The sequence below is a fragment of the Musa acuminata genome, chromosome BXJ3-4 (genome assembly GCF_036884655.1).
Source record: "Musa acuminata AAA Group cultivar baxijiao chromosome BXJ3-4, Cavendish_Baxijiao_AAA, whole genome shotgun sequence".
In the NCBI taxonomy this organism is placed as follows: Eukaryota; Viridiplantae; Streptophyta; class Magnoliopsida; order Zingiberales; family Musaceae; genus Musa; species Musa acuminata.
The window spans coordinates 40,537,986-40,557,939 of NC_088352.1; the positions used below are offsets into that span (position 1 = coordinate 40,537,986).

At 40.8% G+C, this 19,954-nt stretch overlaps 3 protein-coding genes across 3 annotated transcripts; all 3 read left to right on the forward strand.

Annotated features, from left to right (window-relative positions):
• Positions 1-775: 775 nt before the first annotated feature.
• LOC135636434 (uncharacterized) lies at positions 776-1,282 on the forward strand. Its single transcript, XM_065148123.1, has one exon. It carries the CDS (start codon positions 776-778, stop codon positions 1,280-1,282), a length of 507 nt encoding a protein of 168 aa, XP_065004195.1.
• A 5,450-nt stretch (positions 1,283-6,732) lies between these two features.
• On the forward strand, positions 6,733-10,231 carry LOC103983145 (patatin-like protein 6). The gene is made up of 2 exons (XM_009400319.3): positions 6,733-8,426; positions 9,584-10,231. Exons 1-2 carry the CDS (start codon positions 7,206-7,208, stop codon positions 9,845-9,847), a joined length of 1,485 nt encoding a protein of 494 aa, XP_009398594.2. The 5' UTR covers positions 6,733-7,205; the 3' UTR covers positions 9,848-10,231.
• Positions 10,232-15,102: 4,871 nt separating this feature from the next.
• Positions 15,103-18,433, forward strand: LOC103983143 (protein WHAT'S THIS FACTOR 1 homolog, chloroplastic). Its single transcript, XM_009400318.3, has 3 exons — positions 15,103-15,261; positions 16,740-16,792; positions 16,908-18,433. Exons 2-3 carry the CDS (start codon positions 16,774-16,776, stop codon positions 18,062-18,064), a joined length of 1,176 nt encoding a protein of 391 aa, XP_009398593.2. The 5' UTR covers positions 15,103-15,261; positions 16,740-16,773; the 3' UTR covers positions 18,065-18,433.
• Positions 18,434-19,954: the final 1,521 nt, after the last annotated feature.

Sequence of the window (19,954 nt, forward strand, 5' to 3'; positions counted from 1 at the left end):
TAATTAATTTAGGAATACGAAGGTGAAGATTTTCTTTAAAAAAATTAATTGGATTAAGAGTACAAATATAATTAGATCAAAACTCGTTATTAAATTAGGGGTCGAAGTTTTAAGAGATGGGATACTTATGGTATGGAATGAATAAGATTATGATCTCTTTCTTCTCTTAAGTGATCACTGCAGTGAGAAGTATATCATGGTCATGTGACCGAGATTAAATAGTACATGATATTTCCTTATTCATCACCCACTTGATCATCATGGTCTGATGCTAACTACTTGCAATCTATCAGAGTTATCTTCCAGTGCGATGGAATGGTCTCGATATCCTCACCCACTTTAACATCGGACACGAAATCCCAAGCCCCCCAAGTCCACTCTATTCCCACGAGCCACAGTCGACTCCCGTCCACTGAACCGCGTAAAAATAGCGCGGGTCCGGTCACCCCTGCATCGTAGTCGAGCCCCTGGTCAACTCTGATTCCCTTCAAATTATTGCATTATTTACGACAACGTGGGCGTTTTTAGTGGCTCGATCATTACGATGGACGGTCGGATGTGCATATCGGACGGTCAAATTGGAGGCGTACTCACCGTTAGCCTGTGGGACCGTGGATCTCACGGCAAAAACCGTCCATCTCCCAGCTGTACGCCGGAATAGCCGGCCTGTATATATAATGGCGCCCGCCTGTATACGAACAGCCCAAAGAAATCAGGTTCTTCGCCTGCCTCTCTTTCAGATCTCCGGTCGGCTGCTTGCGAGTGTTGCTCTCCCATGGCAGCGGTAGCTGCCCGCTCCCCCTCGCCACCGGCATTGCTGATCTCCGTCGTCCTCCTCCTCCTTCTTTCGACCGCCGATCTCGCTTTCTCCTTGGTCGCACCGTCGAGCTCGCCCTCGCCGGTTGCCGGAGGGCCCGTCCAGTCGCCTCCCGCATCCTCGCCGGATTCTATTCCGTCTCTCTCCCCGTCCCCCGAGAACCCTCTCCCCCCTCTGGCGCCGCCATCGGAGGTGTCCTCGCCTGCCCCTACCCCTACCCCGTCCGCGACGCCGCGCCCAGCGCCGGTGCCGAGCAACGAGGAGATCCGATCCGGGGAGGATGCCGACCAAGCTGGCGAGGACGTAGGAGGGCGAGGGATGAGCAGGGGAAAGAAGGCGGGGATCGCGGTGGGTGTGATAATGGCGGCAGCGGTGCTGGCGGCGGGGGTGGTGCTGTACAAGAAGCGGCAGGAGAACATCCGGCGGTCCAGGTACGGGTATGCAACCCAAAGGGACATGCTTTGAGATTGATAAATTCATTGATTGATGGCGATCACTCGAGTACATTACGAGCATTTGGGAGAAGAAATAGAGATATATTTGATTCCCTTTATTTTTTTTTGTTTCTTAGCTATACCAATGTTTGATCTCTCTCTGTGTTAGCCTTTTTGATCTATTTCATAGTCGCTATATAGACATCGTGTGATTTAGTCTTTGATCATTGACTTTATTAAATATGATCTGAGCCATATAATTGTTTGTAAAGATTGCATTTTGAGATGGAATTAGCAGCATAAATCTTTCATATTCCAACAAATGAGGCTCAACAAATTTGGCAGAGAATTATATCACCCGGATTGCATCAAAGTACAATAATAACAAAGTAAAGATCATAATTCAATCTATAAATTCCAAAATGTGATGCTAAAGACCATAAAAGAATTGGTGGTAGCAAGTTGTATTATAGTCTAATGTTGACCTGAACTCATTTACACTATAAATAAATAAGATAATTTATTTATTAACTTATTGAATTTAAATTGATTTATCAATCTCCCAGTCTAAGTCTTGTTCACTTTTAATGTTGGAGTAAATTGGGATGTTACTTGCACTTGGTGATCATTATTATTTGTACATTCATATCCATCTTACTAATATATATATATATATATATATATATATATATATATATATATATATATATATATATATATATATATATATATATATATATATATATTTGGATGATTCACATTCACATTCACGAGCTACAAAAGACCTGAGAGAGTATTTTTTGAACTCTTAGTTCTTGAACCCTTTAAATCCCTCAACCTGGCAATACCAATTTAGGCATCACAGGATTGGTGGATATGTGAATATGTCAATACGAAAGATAAGTAACCAAAGTGGTGTTTGTGACATGGTCTTGGTGTCGAGAGAATTTAAATGTCAGAACGAGAATTGCATGCTTCAAATATTTTATTTCTTTTTTTAAAATGTGTGTGTTTTTAATGATAATATTCTGTAATAACCTTTTTGATTGAATATGGTGACAACAATTCAAAAGGTTAGAGAGAGAGAGAGAGAGAGAGAGGGATTCAATAGCATCATTTGGTCTATCTAACCGTATAAAGAAACTAGAGAATCTTACAGCAAATTTCTCAAATGATATCAGAGCAAACAATTACCATAACTTTTAGGATAATTATGACTGACTTGTGTCACACATTAGCCTGCCTACTCTTCGACTTTTCTGGAAATATAAGCATAAAAACTATTATAAATTTTTATGTTAGGATTAAAATCAAATATCATTAGATTGATTTTATGATGTCATCTATGATCTGGAAATGCATCATCTTTGGATCAAATATGAATTAGATTCTCATTCTCCTTTTTTTCTATCTTCATAAAACTATTTATGTTGAGGTTGAGAGAAAAAATGTAATATCTTAATTAAATTCTGTATGACCCCTAAAGAGTCAATATCTATCATCAGAATCCAATTAAATTTTTATATATTTTATTTAATTATAAAGGATCACGTAATCTAATAGAAACTACGTTGCAAAAGATAGATTAATAAGTTTGTGAGACGATACAAAAGCTGTTTGGGTATGCAGCAACCCATACAATCTTGGAAATAATGGGCTTACTAGGATTATACGAAGGCCTTCTTTGATAAAGAGAAGATAAATTGTCTCTGAAAATAGACGAATTAATCTTTTAACTTCAATTTTAATCTTGTAGATTGGATAGGAACAGGTTTTGTTACAACATAATCATGTCTGAAACCAGATGATATCAGAATACCACAAACTAGTTTATTTATCAGCTAAAATCTTCAATAAGAATAGGTTTTCTTCTTCTATTTTCTAATAATTAAAGGCTCAACCAGGAGGAACAAAAGTAGCATTTATGACATGCTAAAAATTCTCATGCAACTGTCAAACCTTAATTAATCAAGGTGATTTTTTTTTATAGAAAACTCCAAGTTTTAGGGTTTTTTTTTTCCATACAGCATTCCTCATTTCCAAAATGCTGAAAGAGAGCCACTATTTAAAAAAAATATATCCTCATTAAAACTAACAATTTTTCCATCGAAACCTAACGGGATTAAATCGATCGACTCAGTTCGATGTTAAACCAAATCGATTACGGTGTGTGCTTTTTTGTTACTAAACTAAAAACATTGTAATTCGGTTCCATTTAATTTAAATTATTATAAATATTAGCTATTAATATTATCATATTTATTAAAATTTCATGAAATATTTTAGGGGTTTCAAATATGTACTCTTATTTATTTGAAAATAAAAATATAAAAAAAACTTGACTTCTACGTAAAACACCATAAATGAGGAATAATAACTCAAAATACATTATTGCATATTATTTTATTGTACTTAGTGGGGTTTCAAATAGGCATTGTTACTGATTTAGAGCTAAGAAAAAAATATTATAACTAGATCGGGTGGCTTTCAGGAAAAATCCAAAAATAAGTATTTCTTTTTTCAAAAATTCATCCAATTAATTATACGCTATTTCACTAAAAAGACAATCCGATATAAAATGATCTGATAGAATGTAGGATGTGAGAGATTATTCGAACTCGATCACGCAACTCGCAGAAAGACAAACTTATGACGACAACTAAAATTCACCTTCTACGAGTACTACTGACGCAATGACAACTCATTCAACCTACTGAAATAAATAGACCCGAACTCCAATGTTAAATCACTATCCGTCTTTTAGAGACCTTTCACTTCCGTAAGCATGTCCACCTCCATGCATTATCGGAATCACCTCCCTTCGTCCGTCGGTCACGCCAATGTGATATCTCATATGTATTCTATATACACATATATTATATAATGTGAGGGCCAAACCATGGAGACTAAAATTGGGCGTATCTTCCTCGCTTTTGCGTCAATAGTCGCATCATTCCCATACTATATATTCTGCAAGAATCGTGTGCCTAACTCGGTGGGGTCGTAGTTATACGAAGAATGTTTCGAATCAATCAACCCAATCAATCAAAAAGCTACGCCTGTCTCGTCTACCACCGGCAGCATGGGCCGTCCGATCTTAAGAAACCAAAGAATTAGATCACCAACCGTGTCCGGTGACACGGGGGGCCGTGCGACCTAAATCACGGGACTCGTATTAATATTCTTCTGCATGCAGCACCGCGTTCCCCACTGCGTTGGGTCATGTTGGGATGGAGATGTGTTATCCTTGGCACTCGGATGCAGAAAGGAAATAGGCAATTTGATGAGCACCACCGTCTTTTACGATCAGTGCTGGACTCACGTCGGCAGTGATATCTGATGTTTGAGCCCAGAAAACTTCGTCTTTGATGGATTGTGGTAGGAGGTGAGGGACGTATTCGTGTAGCAATCTCTGAACACCGGTGCAGTAACAATGTGGAGTTATGGCTATTCCCTTTGTGTTGTTACCTGTCACTTCTTCTACGACCACCATAAATCTGTGTAATTCTCGGAGTTACAATGTACAGGCTGCCTCATAAATTCTTTGCATGTCAGGCCCCACCCCTCACACCAAACGTCAAGCTCTTTCTTCTGTAGGATTCCAGCCATAGGCACCAAAACTTCCTTCTTGGACAGTCCAACATCATCATCATGCGTTCTTTACATTTCCCTTGCCTTTTCTCGTCTGTTTCAAGGAAGGGGCCACTTATACCCATATTATTTATTAGAGGCAAGTGCTCCTCCACCTCTGTCTGTTTCCTATCTGAGTTGCCTTCACCACCATCATAAGCTCCTTCGTTCTTACATCGACTCTCAAACTTGTGGTTGGACAAGGAAAAACTCTTTTGTTCTTCCATCGGTTAAACCTACTTGTCTGCCTTTTTTCTCCTTCTCGAGACTCAAACGCTGCACAGTCCTTAATCTAGCTTAAATCAGCTCATGAGGTTTTGTACTTTGCCTCAGCTTCCATTCACAATAGATTCGTCACGAGACGAACACGCTGCTATGTATGAATCGCTCTTAATCTAAATTCCTCGCTCGTGTGGTCTCCAAAGAAATACTTTATCCACCAACTCGAGGAGGAACCTGCACCGCATTAAGCAGGGACTATTGGATGATGACCCGAGCATTTAGCTGAAGGCTCCCCAGTCAATCATTACAGGAAGGATTATGATGGCTGATGACATTGTACTTAAAGCATTATGTTCTCGTAGCCATGTACATTAATGAACGATCCTTATTTTCATTCTAGGAACGGAGTCGTAAGCTACTGTTGTCGTAAGCCCATTGCCTTTCTGGCTTTTTAGCCGTATACGACCTTCGCATTTTTGTCTGCACATTCCTAGGGCGTGTAGAAAAGACACAGACAGTGGTGGTAATTATTATTGGCATTATTACTACGATGCAATAAATGAGAGAAAGTGGGCAACCTCGAAAGCCACGGGATTGAAGGAGGATTACATTAAGTAATCCAGAGAGAGTTTGTATATACTTACTAGAAGATTTAAGTAAAACCCAAATTTGATTTAGTTGATTGAAAATACCTTAGCTTGATCGCTTGAAATTTAAAGCAAACACGTGCATTCATTCATTCATAATTGAAAGAAGCAGCTGATGTCTTTACCCGTTCCAACATCACTATTAGAGTACTCTTAATCACTTTGATCAATTCTTATATTTTAGACAGTATATTTTATTGAAGAGTGATGGGATCATATTTAACATTGAACCAACCCATTATGTATGTATATATGTATATATAATAAATTTGTGTGCCGACAGCTACAAGATGCGGTAGAAAGAAATTATTTTAATTGTTGTTTATTAATATTCTAATCTAACTGTATAGAGAAATGAAATCGGATATTGTTTTCCAACCAAACGTACGTGTGGGAGGAGATGCAGGCCGTTGGATCACGGAGTAACGAGGGCCCCACTGTTCGATCACTCGCCGCAACGGTCTTCGTGGTTACCGTGTCGTCGCGGGTCACAGTCGACGCCACCACCTCGCCTCCTCCCCCATTCCAATCCCAAACGCTTTGGCCCCACCGTCATTTATTTAGCAGGTTCGCATAATATATAATACAAGGCTGCAGAATGGAGTGGCCTCGCAATTAACGACGCACACGAACAGCGAGTTAAGGATGTGTCTCGGAATATATGTGTTTTTTCTCATGAATTAACACGCAAAAAAAAAGAAAAAAGGAAAAAAAAATGGTGTTTCTCGTTATCGGCTTACTTTTACGTCCCTTGGAACCGTCGTCGCGTGCTTCTCTTTCCTCCGCTTCTTCGCGACCAAACACACGGCCGGAGGGAGGGATTAGATGAGATCGCGGCATCGGAAGGGAAGATTTGAAGGGTTAACACGAAAAAAGAGAGAGAGAGAAAGCGACCCCTTAATCAGTGATTGGTGGAGAGCGAGGGAGGCATTAAAAAAGTCACATCGGTTATAGAGCGACTAGCGCAAGACATGCTCTGAAACCACCTGTGTCCTTTTGTTCCCCTACTTCCCCTCCTCCATTACCCACGACTTTCTCCTCCCCACCCCCTTCCTCCTCTCCCTTCTTTCTTGGCGTGCTCTGTGAAAAAGGGCGGAGGAAGAAGCTAAAAGCAGAGGAGCCAACGCCGCTCCTGCCATTGATAACACCTCCATCCATCCATCCATCCATCCATCCATCATTCGAAGACACAAAAGCCAAGAGAGAAAACGAGGAAGAGGAGGAGATAGCAGGCCGTTTACCCCTCTGCCTTTTAGATAGGAAGAATCCAGTTTGGTAGTTGCGGAACTCTCCCCCTTCCCCTGTTTAGCCTCTCCTATAATTATGTCTTCCTCCTCCCTTTGACCCCTTCTGTATATGCACAAAGCTCTTCCCCCCCCCCCCAGCGCCCCTCGCCCTGCGCTGTCGTCCCGACACCACGACGATGAGACGGGCTGAATAGACAAGGCCCGAGGGATGCAGAGAGGTGACGGGATGGCTGCAGCTGAGGAGATGCTGGTGACCGTGCGCCAGGGGAAGAAGAAGGGCAGCGGTGAGATGAAGGAAGATGACAAGGAGGAGGAGGAAGAGGCGAATCCGAGCGTCGATGCCGACAAGCTTAGCTACGAGATTTTTTCCATCTTGGAGAGCAAATTCCTCTTTGGCTATGAGGATCAGAAGCTTTGGCTCACTAAGGAGCCTCCCTTGCCCGTCTCCGATCCCGGCACGACGGCGGCTGTGGCGACGCCCTCCGTCAAGACTCAGAGGGGCAAGGTCCGCGTACTCTGCATCGACGGCGGTGGCGGCGGCGGCATGCGGGGCGTCCTCCCCGGTAAAGCCCTCGCGTACCTCGAGCAGGCCCTCAGGTCTAGGTCCGGCGATCCCGACGCCCGGATCTCCGACTACTTCGACGTCGCCGCCGGCACCGGCATCGGAGGCGTCTTCGCTGCCATGCTCTTCGCCACCCGCGACGGCTCCCGCCCACTGTTCCACGCCGATGACACCTGGCGCTTCCTTGTCGACCACGGTGAACTCCTCTTCCGAAAAGCGTCCTCTTCCTCCTCTTCGTCATCGTCCTCCCCCGCCTTCTTCCGCCGCGTCTTCCGAGGCGGGGTTGGCGGAGGAACCGCTGCGGCCACGGCGGCGATGGAGAAGGTCATGAAGGAGGCGTTCGGGGAGAGACTCACTCTGCGGGACACGGTGAAGCCGGTGCTGATCCCGTGCCACGACCTTCGCAGTTCGGCGCCGTTCGTCTTCTCGCGCGCCGACGCTTTGGAGAGCGAGAGCTTCGAGTTCCGGCTGTGGGAGGTGTGCCGGGCAACATGGGCGGAGCCGGGTCGGTTCGAGCCAGCTGAAATAATGTCGGTGGACCGTGCCACCGTCTGCGTCGGCATCGACGGCGGGCTAGCGATGAGCAACCCGGCGGCGGCGGCCATCACCCACGTCCTCCACAACAAGCAGGAGTTCCCCTTCGTCCGCGGCGTCGAGGACCTGATGGTCCTCTCCCTCGGCTGCGGAGCGACCGGCGCTGCAACCGTCGTGCCGGAGGCAGACCAGCGCAGGCTCCGGCGATGGGGCGCCAAGGAGTGGACCCGGCCGGTAGCCCGGATCGCCGCCGACGGAGCCGCCGACCTGGTGGACCAAGCCGTGGCGATGGCCTTCGGTCAGTGCCGGAGCTCCAACTACGTGCGTGTCCAGGTAACTCCCCTCGCACCCAGTCTCACTTGTTGTTAACCTGCTCCCGCTCCCGGGTGCCTCTGTAGCAAACGTACACCTACAGAGGGTGATGGGGAATGAGGACCACGGTGTTAAGATGTTCCGAAGGTGCAGACTGGTCCGGCGTGGGGTCTCCCCGCGTTCATGGTTGCTTTGGGAATGCCCTGTTCTTCCTCGAATTAGAACTAAAATTTGATCTAAGGGGAAAAAACCGGATTCTCTTTATATATTTTTATCTCCTTATATACACATACATATCGGGTGTTTTGTGATTCTTGGTGGGAAGGGAGACGAGAATGCATTGCGATCAAAACTAGTTGTCCTCATATACTAGTACTAGCTGTCGATGGACGCCTCTGCCACATCTCTTGCTATGCTGCGTGATGGTGGTGGTGGTGGTGGTGAGCAGAGCAGCCTCCTGCTGCACTATTACTGTGGGATCACATGGGGAGAGAGAGAGAGCAATGACATTGCTAGAGCATTGGCTTTTAGTTTATGTTTCCCATCCCACAAACAGGGATTTGGGGGGGTCCCTGTCCCAGGCCCCTGCTCAGCCTTTCCCCTATTCTTTGTTTCAGGACATTGATCAGTTTAGCTCAGCAAAGTTACTCATGATGGTTTGCACCTTGAAAAGCTTAACCCTTTGTTCTTTAAATGACAGGAAACACCTGGTTATTACAGTTTAGCTAGAGAGCATAATTGACTTTTTCTTTAGTTTTGTTGAGATGCATTTGGTACTCAGGTGTATTTAGAGGCTATATAGCTTAAGCGAGTACACCCTACCTGCTTTGGTTTCAGTCAATCGTTCCCCTACTTTGTTGTCCTTCATAAGATGATTGTATTATAATAGCATAGCCTCTACCTTTTGCCCCGATGAAAGATCAGTGAAAAAACTGCATGCTTTCTGTTGATAAATATGTGAAGTTAGGCCGATAACTCATATGAAAGGTTTCAAATAGTGTTGAAGAAATTTATAGATACAACTAGGAAAGGTTTAAAGTGCCAATTCATTCGATAGGGCTATCTCATTTTTCTCTCTTAGCTGATTTTTTTTATACTATGATGTGTATTTCTTTTATGACATTCTATGGTATTCTGGACATTAATTAGTTGTGTTTTGTTTTTTACCACAAGCATAGCCTTCAAGCATGGGGAGATGTGTTGTGGACGTGGATAGCGACCCAAGCCCAGCAAATGTAAAGGTCTTGTTGGAGGTAGCCGAAGAGATGTTAAAGCAGAAGAATGTAGAGTCAGTGCTATTTAGTGGGAAGAGGATCGGAGAGCAAACGAATATGGAGAAGTTGGATAGATTTGCAGGGGAGCTCGTGCTGGAGCACCAACAGAGGAGCTGCAGGATAGCTCCCACAGTTGCATTCAAGCAAGCAGCTTCCAGGTCCACGTAGACTTGTGATGGGGCTGCCCACAAGAACTAATCATCTTTTTTTCTCCTGTCATTTGCTGCTTCCAGACCCTGCTGGTTTTTTCATAGCAGAATAGCATTGATCTCTAAAAAAAAATGAAGAAAATGCAAGGAAATTGTGGGATATTCCATTTGTTACGGTTAGGAAAGATACATTTGCAGGTTCTTCTCAAGAAATCCCTTTGTTTTCTCATTTTGTGATAATCAGTACAGTACTGCTTTGTTTCCAAGCCTAAAAAGAGAATTGTGAAGAAATTGCTTTTGTTTTAGACTTTCAGTTTCTCAAAGTTCATATTCTGTAAAAAAAATGCTCTCTGAGCTTTCTCCATTCAAGCTCTTGTAAACAAATAAATGAAAATTTGCTCTATGGACTAATGTCATTTGGGTATTATCAAATATGTGTTACTGTTCTTTCTTTCACTTTGGTCTTCTTATTTAAGTGGAATCGTAACACTAACACCTAGTGGAGTAAACTGATAAAGAACAAGGTTGTTCATTCAATTACCTTTTGTATTTGCTTGTTGTTATCTTAAAACTCTTTAGTCAATCTACCATACTACCTTTTCTTGATATTGATCTATTCCTTTGTAATAATAAAAGTTACCACACACATTCTAAGGAACTAGCTGTTTGTTAAATTGATAGTGTTTTTCATATGAAAGTTCTTTTTGAAACTGGGAGCTATCCATAGCCATGTTTTCTTCTATCAGCTGTGACAAAGTGGTCCATGAGCTGTGAACAAAGCTTTGCGCATTTAGGTATTCCTGGGGCTTTATTTTAAATGTTTTTTTTTCCAGTCGACTGATTTCTTTGATTTTCTGATATAGCTCATCAATTCAAAAAGAAAAGTTTGCCAGGAGCAATCAGTGAATTAACATCAATGGATGACTGCTATTGATGCCTTATTTGCAAAATTCTAAGTTTGCTGTCACCTCACTTCAACTTTAGTTGGCAGGTTGATTAACTGATCTACTTGCCACCAAGAACTAGATTCCTACTTTGGCAGAGAAAAGCATCTACCATTGGAAAGCTCCTGATCGCTGAATGGTATGTCTTTCACATGCCAGGATGAAACTTACTACCTAGTGGTTTCATCTTGTTCAACTGTACTTGGTATGATTTTCTCCTAAGCAGACATGATCATTCTCCTGTATTCTAGAAAGCTGTGGGATCTTATAGAGCCTGTAGCTCAGCTTTTAATCCATTATTTGATGATTATGCCACTTTTCTGTTTGATGAATAATAAATTGCAAGTTTCTACAAGTTTCACTTGATAACATCTTCTCTTCCAGCCTGCAACTTCATTTGGTCTTGCAGAAACAACATATCCTTGAGATGACAGTCGTTCTATCTGTAGACATTTGAACAAGCTTTACCGTTGCACTCTCCATATTTTGTTAGGTAAATCTTTTTTTCTCTCAGAAGCATCCGTATTTTGTAGGTTTCTTATGCATCATGTCATGAAGATCCAACAAAAAGATAGTAAGGATTGTTCTTGCGCATACTCCACTGTTAGAAGTGAAATGGTTTTTGTTCAAGTTATTCATTAAGCTTATTTGTTTGTTAATACTTCCTTGCATAACTTTGAGCAATGGTATTCAAGTATTGTTCATTTCTCCTTTGAAAGTTTGGACTCCGACCTTGTTTTTTCTTACTCCTTCAAATTTATGTAGATTATTGTGTTTAGGATGTGTTAAAGCTGAGTTGTCTAGCTTGACAAAGATTTATCGAGGATGACAGAAAGAGCCTTAGAAGCAACTATGACAACCAAATGAGAAAGGGACATCATGCCCTTCAACATGGTCGATTTTCCTTTTTTTTTTCTCTATATTTTCCATTAGAAAGATGAAAACCAAGTTAGAATTCCAAGGAGAGCAGGGTTTTTTTTTCCCTGTAAAAGAAAGTAGAACTGTATGGCTTTGGTTTTCACCCATAGCCTGTTATCTTGCGAAATAATACTGAAAAATATTGAAGCCCCGAATAGAAGGATTTGTAGAAGTCTGTGGTGTCATGTGAAGGTTTCGTACCTGTTCTTTGGCAGTGACCTGTTGGTGACTTGTTTTCCAGTTGAAGGTTTCTTTGTCAATCAACTGATATTGGTCAATTAACCTGACGGCTGCTGACCTTTTCTCATTATGATTCATGGTACTTGTTACCAACCCATGTTGTTGAAACTACGAGTGTGTGGCAGCTTCCAAACTCTTGTGCTCATAATTCGTAAGAAGGAAATAAGATCACCTTTCATGTGGGAATAACTGTAAATTCTTTGAAATATTTTTTTATCAGCTGAGCATTTTGGAGGGAGTTCTAATGGGATTGTGTTCAGTCATATCTGGGTGAATTCAGATCTTACCTGACATTTTCAGGAATTTGGTTCACCACAATTCATCTTTAAGATTTCTTTAATTTGAAAAAAAAGTCTTGACTTATGATGTGTAAATTGTATTTAAAATTATAAGTTCAAAGATTGAGAAAGGTGCATGCAACTTAAGTACCCAAAACAATGCAACTAAACAACTTTTTGAAGATCTCGTGGTAAGAGCCCTCGATTTCTCCTACTTGTTTGCTCGAGTTAATGGTTTATAAGACAACTTTCGAAGGTTTACGTAAGGGATGGCATTTGTGCTTAATCGTGATATGAGTTTGGTGGAGCTTCTCTTTCCCTATTCCTGAGAAATGAAAATATGGTACATTTGTCTGATATGAATAGATGAGGCTGTTCACTCTGAGAACAAATCTACGTAGAGGACCACGCTACAAGTATGTGTTGTGATAAAGTTAGATCCAGTGAGGTTGGTGACAGATTGGTAGCTTGCATCCAAGTGGAGAAAAAGGATTGGGTTCTCACTCAAGCAAGGATATTGCAGGCAGATGGTGAGGTTGTTGTTTGGCTTTGCTTGAACTTAGTTTAGAAAACATGAATACTATTATTCAAAATCCATGCAGGTGAAACTCCTAAAAAAAGGGATGGTCTAATATACAAAAAGTCCTGTCAATATAGAGTTTGGAATGGTCAATGTATATTACTTTTTATTCCTTGTAGATAAATTTTTAGGGTTCTTGGTCCCGACCCCCAAAGAGAAAAAGGAAACATCAGTGTTAATGTGGATCTGCTTATAGTCTGTTGTTTTCTGAATGGTTTCTTCTCTCAAAAGTGTCAACCAAAGTTAATTCATGCAAGTCTTACTTGTTCTAGTTTAATCGTCCGTGCTAGTAGTTACTACACCTGGGGTTTTTGCAAAACCATGTCTTACAATTTTAGGACATGAAGAAAACTGACAGATCTTCATAGGTGAATGAGATTGCATAAAATTTTAGAATTATTTTGTAAACTACTGGTTTCTTTTCTATATTATTTATGCTGCCTCCTGATGAGGTCTTCATAGATGAAAGAGATTGCATAAAATTTTAGAATTATTTTGTAAACTACTGGCTTCTTTTCTATATTATTTATGCTGCCTCCTGATGAATTCTTCATAGATGAATGAGATTGCATAAAATTTTAGAATTATTTTGTAAACTACTGACTCCTTTTCTATATTATTTATGCTGCCTCCTGATGAGGTCTTCATAGATAATGAGATTGCATAAAATTTTACGAGCAGGCAGGCCAGTTGCAGAATTTTCAGGTAAAATTATCCTTTCTTTCCTTTTTTTTTTTTTTTAACACAAGCATTGTCTAAAATGTTATTCCGCATCCAAATATATGAAACTGCTATATTTATGTTACATCATTTTCATGCTCATCCTCCGTTCTTTACTCATCAACTCTTTTGTTCTTCCCCACTAGAATTAGAAACTGATGCAGGAACCGAGAGGCAAAGAGAAGCCTGCAAACCAGCTTTTTCTGACATCAGTGACAATGAATGATGAGGAGAAAAGAATACCACTAATGCTCCTCAAGTCCTTTCATCAAATCATGCTCGATTAGCTTCCCTCATTTGTCTCCACTCCTCAAGAAAGAAATGGGTACATGCTTTTAAGAACACATTAGCTTTCCCTCATTATGGGTTTGTCTGCTAGTTGTGCATGTAGGTGTGCCTTATCTGAAAAGAGGGGTTGGGGGGCTCCACAAGCATGTCTGAACTTTGAGATTTGTGCTGCCGTTTGGCTTTTCCTTTGTCTGTGAACACCAGGCGAAGAGTCTCGGTCGGCAAGTCTGACCGACCTCTGGACTACTTGTGCAGCCTTTGTGGTGGGTTGCCAATTGTGGTTAGGGGCATTCAGAGTTTGCAGGACCAGTGAGGACTTTTTGTGTACTGCTGCTGCCACTGAAAGTTTCACCTTCGTCGAGTGAGAACATCCATCCTCCTGCCTTTGTTACTGCAGCAGCTTTTTGAAGTATAACCATTTCCTAGTTCTCACTGGTTCTCAACTCATCAAGTCTGCTCTGCTGCTGCTGGAATTCAATAATGAAAATTATATATTTAGGATAAATAACAATAATAACAAGGTTCTGACTACATAGGAACCATTATATGGATATCCCTTGTCATTATTAAGCTAGAATCTAAAAGATAATATTTACTTATTGTGAAGTTGTCTGATCCCAACAATATTACAAAATGATTATTTACAAGGATCCTATTTATTTGGTTGAACGTGATTATTATTATTTTTTCCAATTGAAAGTACAACGTTAATCGAGGAAAAAAAATATTTATCCTCAGAGAACTTACCTAGACATTATTGTTATTTAATTTTCATTAGCTATCATAAGTCAACTATTACTTGAAAACTCTCATTTAAACTAATTATATTTAAAAATAATCAACATGCCACAAATGTTAGAGGTGTATAAGTACTTTATATTTTTATATAAATTTTTAACTAAAGCAAAACTTTATTAGCCATGATTAAAAAAAATTCAGTTGATGGATGTTAATGATTATATATATATATATATATATATATATATATATATATATATATATATATATATATATATATATATATATATATATATATAGTGTGTGTGTGTGTGTGTGTATAATCTTAATATTTGGAAGTATATATATTCGTAAGTATATATACTTACGAGGCATCTAATAGATGCTATTTTGAATCAGTGAAGTCACGTGCTAGGCGCCTGGGCGAGCGCCCGGTAAGTGGGCCGGGCGGGCGGGCAAATACAACCGGGCGCGGCCCAGGTGCTCGCCTTGTCCTGATTCAAATCAGGCTGGGTCGAGGCTGGTCGAGTCAATTGCATTTGAATGTGGTTTGATTGAACCAGATGAAACAGTGTCAACACCCCCATCCCGGATCTCCCACCAAACCCCCACGATTGCGGCGTTCTCCTCAGCCGTCTTCGTCTCCATCGGCGAACAGCGACGACGGCGTCTTCCTCCGACGGGCTCTACTTCTGGTGGCGGCGGTGAATCGCGACGCCTTCCCCCGGTAACTCCTCTCTCTTAGCTCTCTCTCTCTCTCTCTCTCTCTCTCTCTCTCTCTCTCTGGCGGTGCAATGCCCCCTTTCTTTCTTCTACTCACTCGCAACACCCCCACCCTCCCTCTACTCTTTTGTTTTCTTCTTCTTCCCCGCGATGCAGCCCCCCTCTCCCCTTCTTCTCTATCGCAGTACACCCCCACCCCCACCCCGGGAGGCGGCCCTCGCTCGCACCCTTGCGTCGGAGGCGTCCTGTTTTCCTCTCCCTTTCTCATGGCATCCTCTCTGCCTCTCTCTTTCACATGGCTTCTGTCTGTCTCTCCCTTCTTTCGACGACCCTCTCCACCTCTCTCTTTCTTCCGGCACACCCCGCTCCTTTCTGCCTACTGTCATTCTAAGCCCTCGCCCTCGCCTTCCCTTGCCATCAGCCTTCTTCCCTTGCCTTCCCCTATTCTCAACCAACCTGCTCCTATTCTCGGTCCCCTCCCCTACAAAATTAATTTTTGTTTATAATAGTTAACTCTTATGGATGATAGTTTATTGAATAGCGTTAATTATTTTATTTGTGACTGCTAGAATTTTGAATGGTTGATTTTGATGTCAATTTTGAATTGTAAATTTTTCCTATAATTTTGAATAATGTTAATTTTCACATTAATAATTCTTTTGTTTTGTTATTTTATTACTAGCACTTTAATATTTTGTAGACGGTTAAATGAATGTCATTTGATATTTAGTGGTGATAATTTGAATATGAAATTATATTGAACTCTTATTTTGTCTATTATATATATTTTTTATCATATTCATATTGGCGAGCGCCTTAAATGTTTTGGAACCTTGGCACCTTTTAGCGCCTAGCCCATTGTTTTAGATCTGTTTGATTGGGGAAGCAAAAGGGGTATAGTTGTTTGTAGCTTGATTCGGTTAGTAGCATTCTTTGATGATGAAGCAAGGAATGCTGTCATTGGAAATAAGCAAGGGATTAGTCAGTTTGGCTTGGTAGTGTGGCATTTGCAATGAGATTATGTTGACAATGTTTTACCTAATTAGTCTGGCAGTAGCTCTTTTTTTGTTTGTTAAGAGTCAGTAAAAGATTATCCTGAATGTTGTGCAAAATGGTCATATATTTGCTCAGTGGACGTGAAATGGCAGAGGTGAGGAATGATTTGATGAAACTGATATTTAAGGTAATGCAAAGGAAGCTACTGACATCATTAGTCGTTGACTTGGTGGCTTCAGTCTGCCTTGCCTTGTTCATGATTCCTGTTCCTTAAGTTGCTCGTTGGCCACTTTATTTCTTTAATCAAATTGAAAATGCATATGCTGTCATCATTCAATTGATTTGATTAACAAGATCTGTTTTTACCAAAACATATAGTTTAATGATGATTGGCTGCCATCTTTTTAGAAAATTAAGGTATCTTAATGTAGTGTATCTTGGATTGTATGAATCAGACTGATTTTAATATGTTTCTGTTGGTTGCAGTTTGTCTATAAGGGGACCTATACTGCAATACTAGATGGCACCACCTGCAAAAGGTATTTTTGTCTAGATTGGTTTTATTTTTGACTTGGTTTTTAGCATCTTCATATTTATTCAATATGGCAATTTACCCAAAAAAGTAGCCTCCCATTTTAAGTTTTTACCTGGCAGCGTCCCTTTTTGGCAAATTATCGTCCTGCTCGAGGATCATTAAAGCCTTCCTCCCAGCTGTCCGCCTTCAATTTCTCCCTATGTCCTCTTTCGGCAGAGGCCGAAGACCCAAGAAGAAGGTGTACCATCGTGTCCCTGAGCTCGATAAGTTTGTTGACCTCCAGAAGAAGCCCACCCTCCTCCTTCGTCTTCGTGCCATCATAGCGACCTGCAAGGATCGCTCTATCCTCCTTCGCAACCTCGAGAAGGAGGTTGGCTTCATCCAGAAATGGAACTTTCTCAACCTTATCCAGCGCCACCCCACCATCTTCAAGGTCTCTGGCGGTAGTGCCTCCCATGCCCCCATCTCCGTTCGACTCACCGATAAAGCCGAGAGGGTCTCTGTTGAGGAGGCCCGTGCGAGAGAGCTAATGGAGCCTATCGTTGTGACGAACCTTAGGAAGTTGTTGATGATGTCGTTGGATTGCCAAATTCGCTTGGAGAAGATCGAGCTCATTGAGTCAGAGCTCGGTTTGCCCCCAGATTTCAAGTATCACTTGATTCCCAAGTATCCGGAGTTCTTCTCGGTGCGAAAGGTTAATGGAATAGACTATCTTTGTCTTGAGACATGGGATTCTTCATTGGCGGTCACTGCTCGTGAGGAAAAATTGGATCTTGGACATGCTCCGATCAGGACCAAAGAGATCCCTAGAGATGGTAATATTATGGGGCCATTTGCTTTTAGATTGAAGTTTCCAGCTGGTTTTCGGCCTAACAAGCGTTACCTCGAGGAAGTGGTGAAATGGCAGAAGATGGAATTTCCTTCACCTTATCTGAGTGGAAGGAGTGTTCAACCAGCCACACCACAAGCGAGGAAACGGGCAGTCGCCATACTGCATGAGCTTCTTAGTTTGACGATGGAGAAGCGATTGACATCTGATAAACTTGATGCTTTTCATAATGAGTATCAGTTGCCCTGCAGGCTGCTGCTTTGCTTGGTTAAGAATCATGGGATCTTTTATATCACAAATAAGGGTGCTCGTAGCACTGTTTTTCTCAAGGAAGCTTATGATGGATGTACTCTTATTGATAAATGTCCTCTATTGAAATTCAATGATAGTTTTGTGGCACTCATTGGAAGGGCTTGTCTTGATCTGAATAATGCAGTGGCAGCATGATATATATTCAAATGCTTCTCTGGTGTAATGCTATTCTAGTATTCTAAGCCTAATATTTCTTCGAAAAAAAGGGAACTTGTACATGTGAGTTATTTCGGTTGAATTCTGTTATACTTGTAAATCTGAACAAAATAGTTGAATCCTAATGTTTAATGGCACCTCCAAGATAACATTCAAGCAAAGCAACATGTTCTGATGAATAGTACAGACACAATCCTAAATGATGAATTTTGTGTTGTAGTAAGAGTGGATAGATGATTAGGATATGTGATTTGACATTGTTAAGCAACATGTGTAATGGTTTGACATTGCTATGTGTATCAATTGTTCCTGTGTGTCAATAAACATTTTTGTTATGATATTTTCTGACATTGATTAGTAGTTTATATATATGTTTGATACTCTTAATATATTTGTTTGCACTTGGTAAATGTGGGTTATCAAATGTGTTTGATGCTGTGTAAATTTTATGTGTCGAGCTTCGTAGGATTGGTGCTTGATAGTCTTATCTGAATTTGTTATACTATATTTCTATGACTTTAGGAACATATATATTGAAAATTGATACGATTTCAGCATGAATAAGCAAATGAGTGTAATGGAATTCATTTGAGCTGTTAGGGTATAAGCAATAATACTTCATGGTGGGCAATGAATTTGGATGGAACCTAAAACACTTTTTGGTGTCCATTATTAGTTGGCAAGTTGAGGTCAAATAATTTGTTCCCTTCCTTTTGTATCAGTTAAGGTTTTCTTCCTAAAGCATCAGGTGGGCATGATGGTTTTCAAATTTTACATTTCTACTGATAATGGTCACTGCTAAAGTCTTTGAAAGTATGCTAACATTCAGTTTTCTAAAGGGAGTAATTTGACCCATTATTGTGTATGATTATTCTGCTATCTCTTCATTCCAGGAAGTGGACATGCTTGAACTGTCTAAGCTACTTTTCTATTTTCGGTTGAAGACATCTGTGAGTTATAATTGTGTTCTTATGTATTTTACAATATACTTTTTTTTGTATATCAAGAAATGTGGTAATGGCTATTAATCCATTCTGGGAGTTGCTCTGTCTTTGTGGCCTCAAATAGTTGGGTTTGGTTTAGGGCATTATTATGAGTTGATTATTTTTATGCAATTAGATTTACTGCTGCGTCATTCTTAAAGATAAATGCCAGAAATTCGTAGCATAGATGTAGTTCGTACCACCGTCAATGGTCGTACATGGAATCATGTTCAGCCTGTAGTCATTTCAGTATGTTGCCGGTGCTTGCATTATCTTCATGAAAAAATGCTTGTAACAATAAAATCGCTGAGCGAGTGTTGTGGATGTCTTTGGTTATTCAATGCGGGATTCTGATTGTTTAATCCTAGATTTATTTAGCAACTGTCGTGAATTGTATGTTTTCTTTATACATTCAGTAGATAATAAATTAAATTATTGAGCAGAAGATTCAGTTTGACTTGATCATTGGATATTCATGAATTTGAAAGATCAGTGGTTTGAAGTAAAAGCTCCTGATTTCTCCCTTGTGTTATGTATGTTCTGAAACTTCACTAAATTGATGTAAGTTCCAGCTAATTACCGTCATAGATAAGCAGTTGGTATTTTGTAGTGCCTGTTGTCAAGATATTGTCTGGTACAACTATTTTATATTGTCTCTTTGAAGAATCAAGAAAGAGGTCAGAAACACTAAATTTATTTTCTGTCAATTTTCTGATACCACTATTCTTGTTATTTCTTTGAAGCATCAAGAAAGGGATTAGAAACACTGCCTTTATAAGTCTTTGTTTTAGTCAGAGACCGAACAGTTATCTATGGGTTCTCAAGTAGTATCCTGTTGTCTTTTTTTTATACCGATTGTTGCTGCGTTAGCTTTTGTTAATTTGTG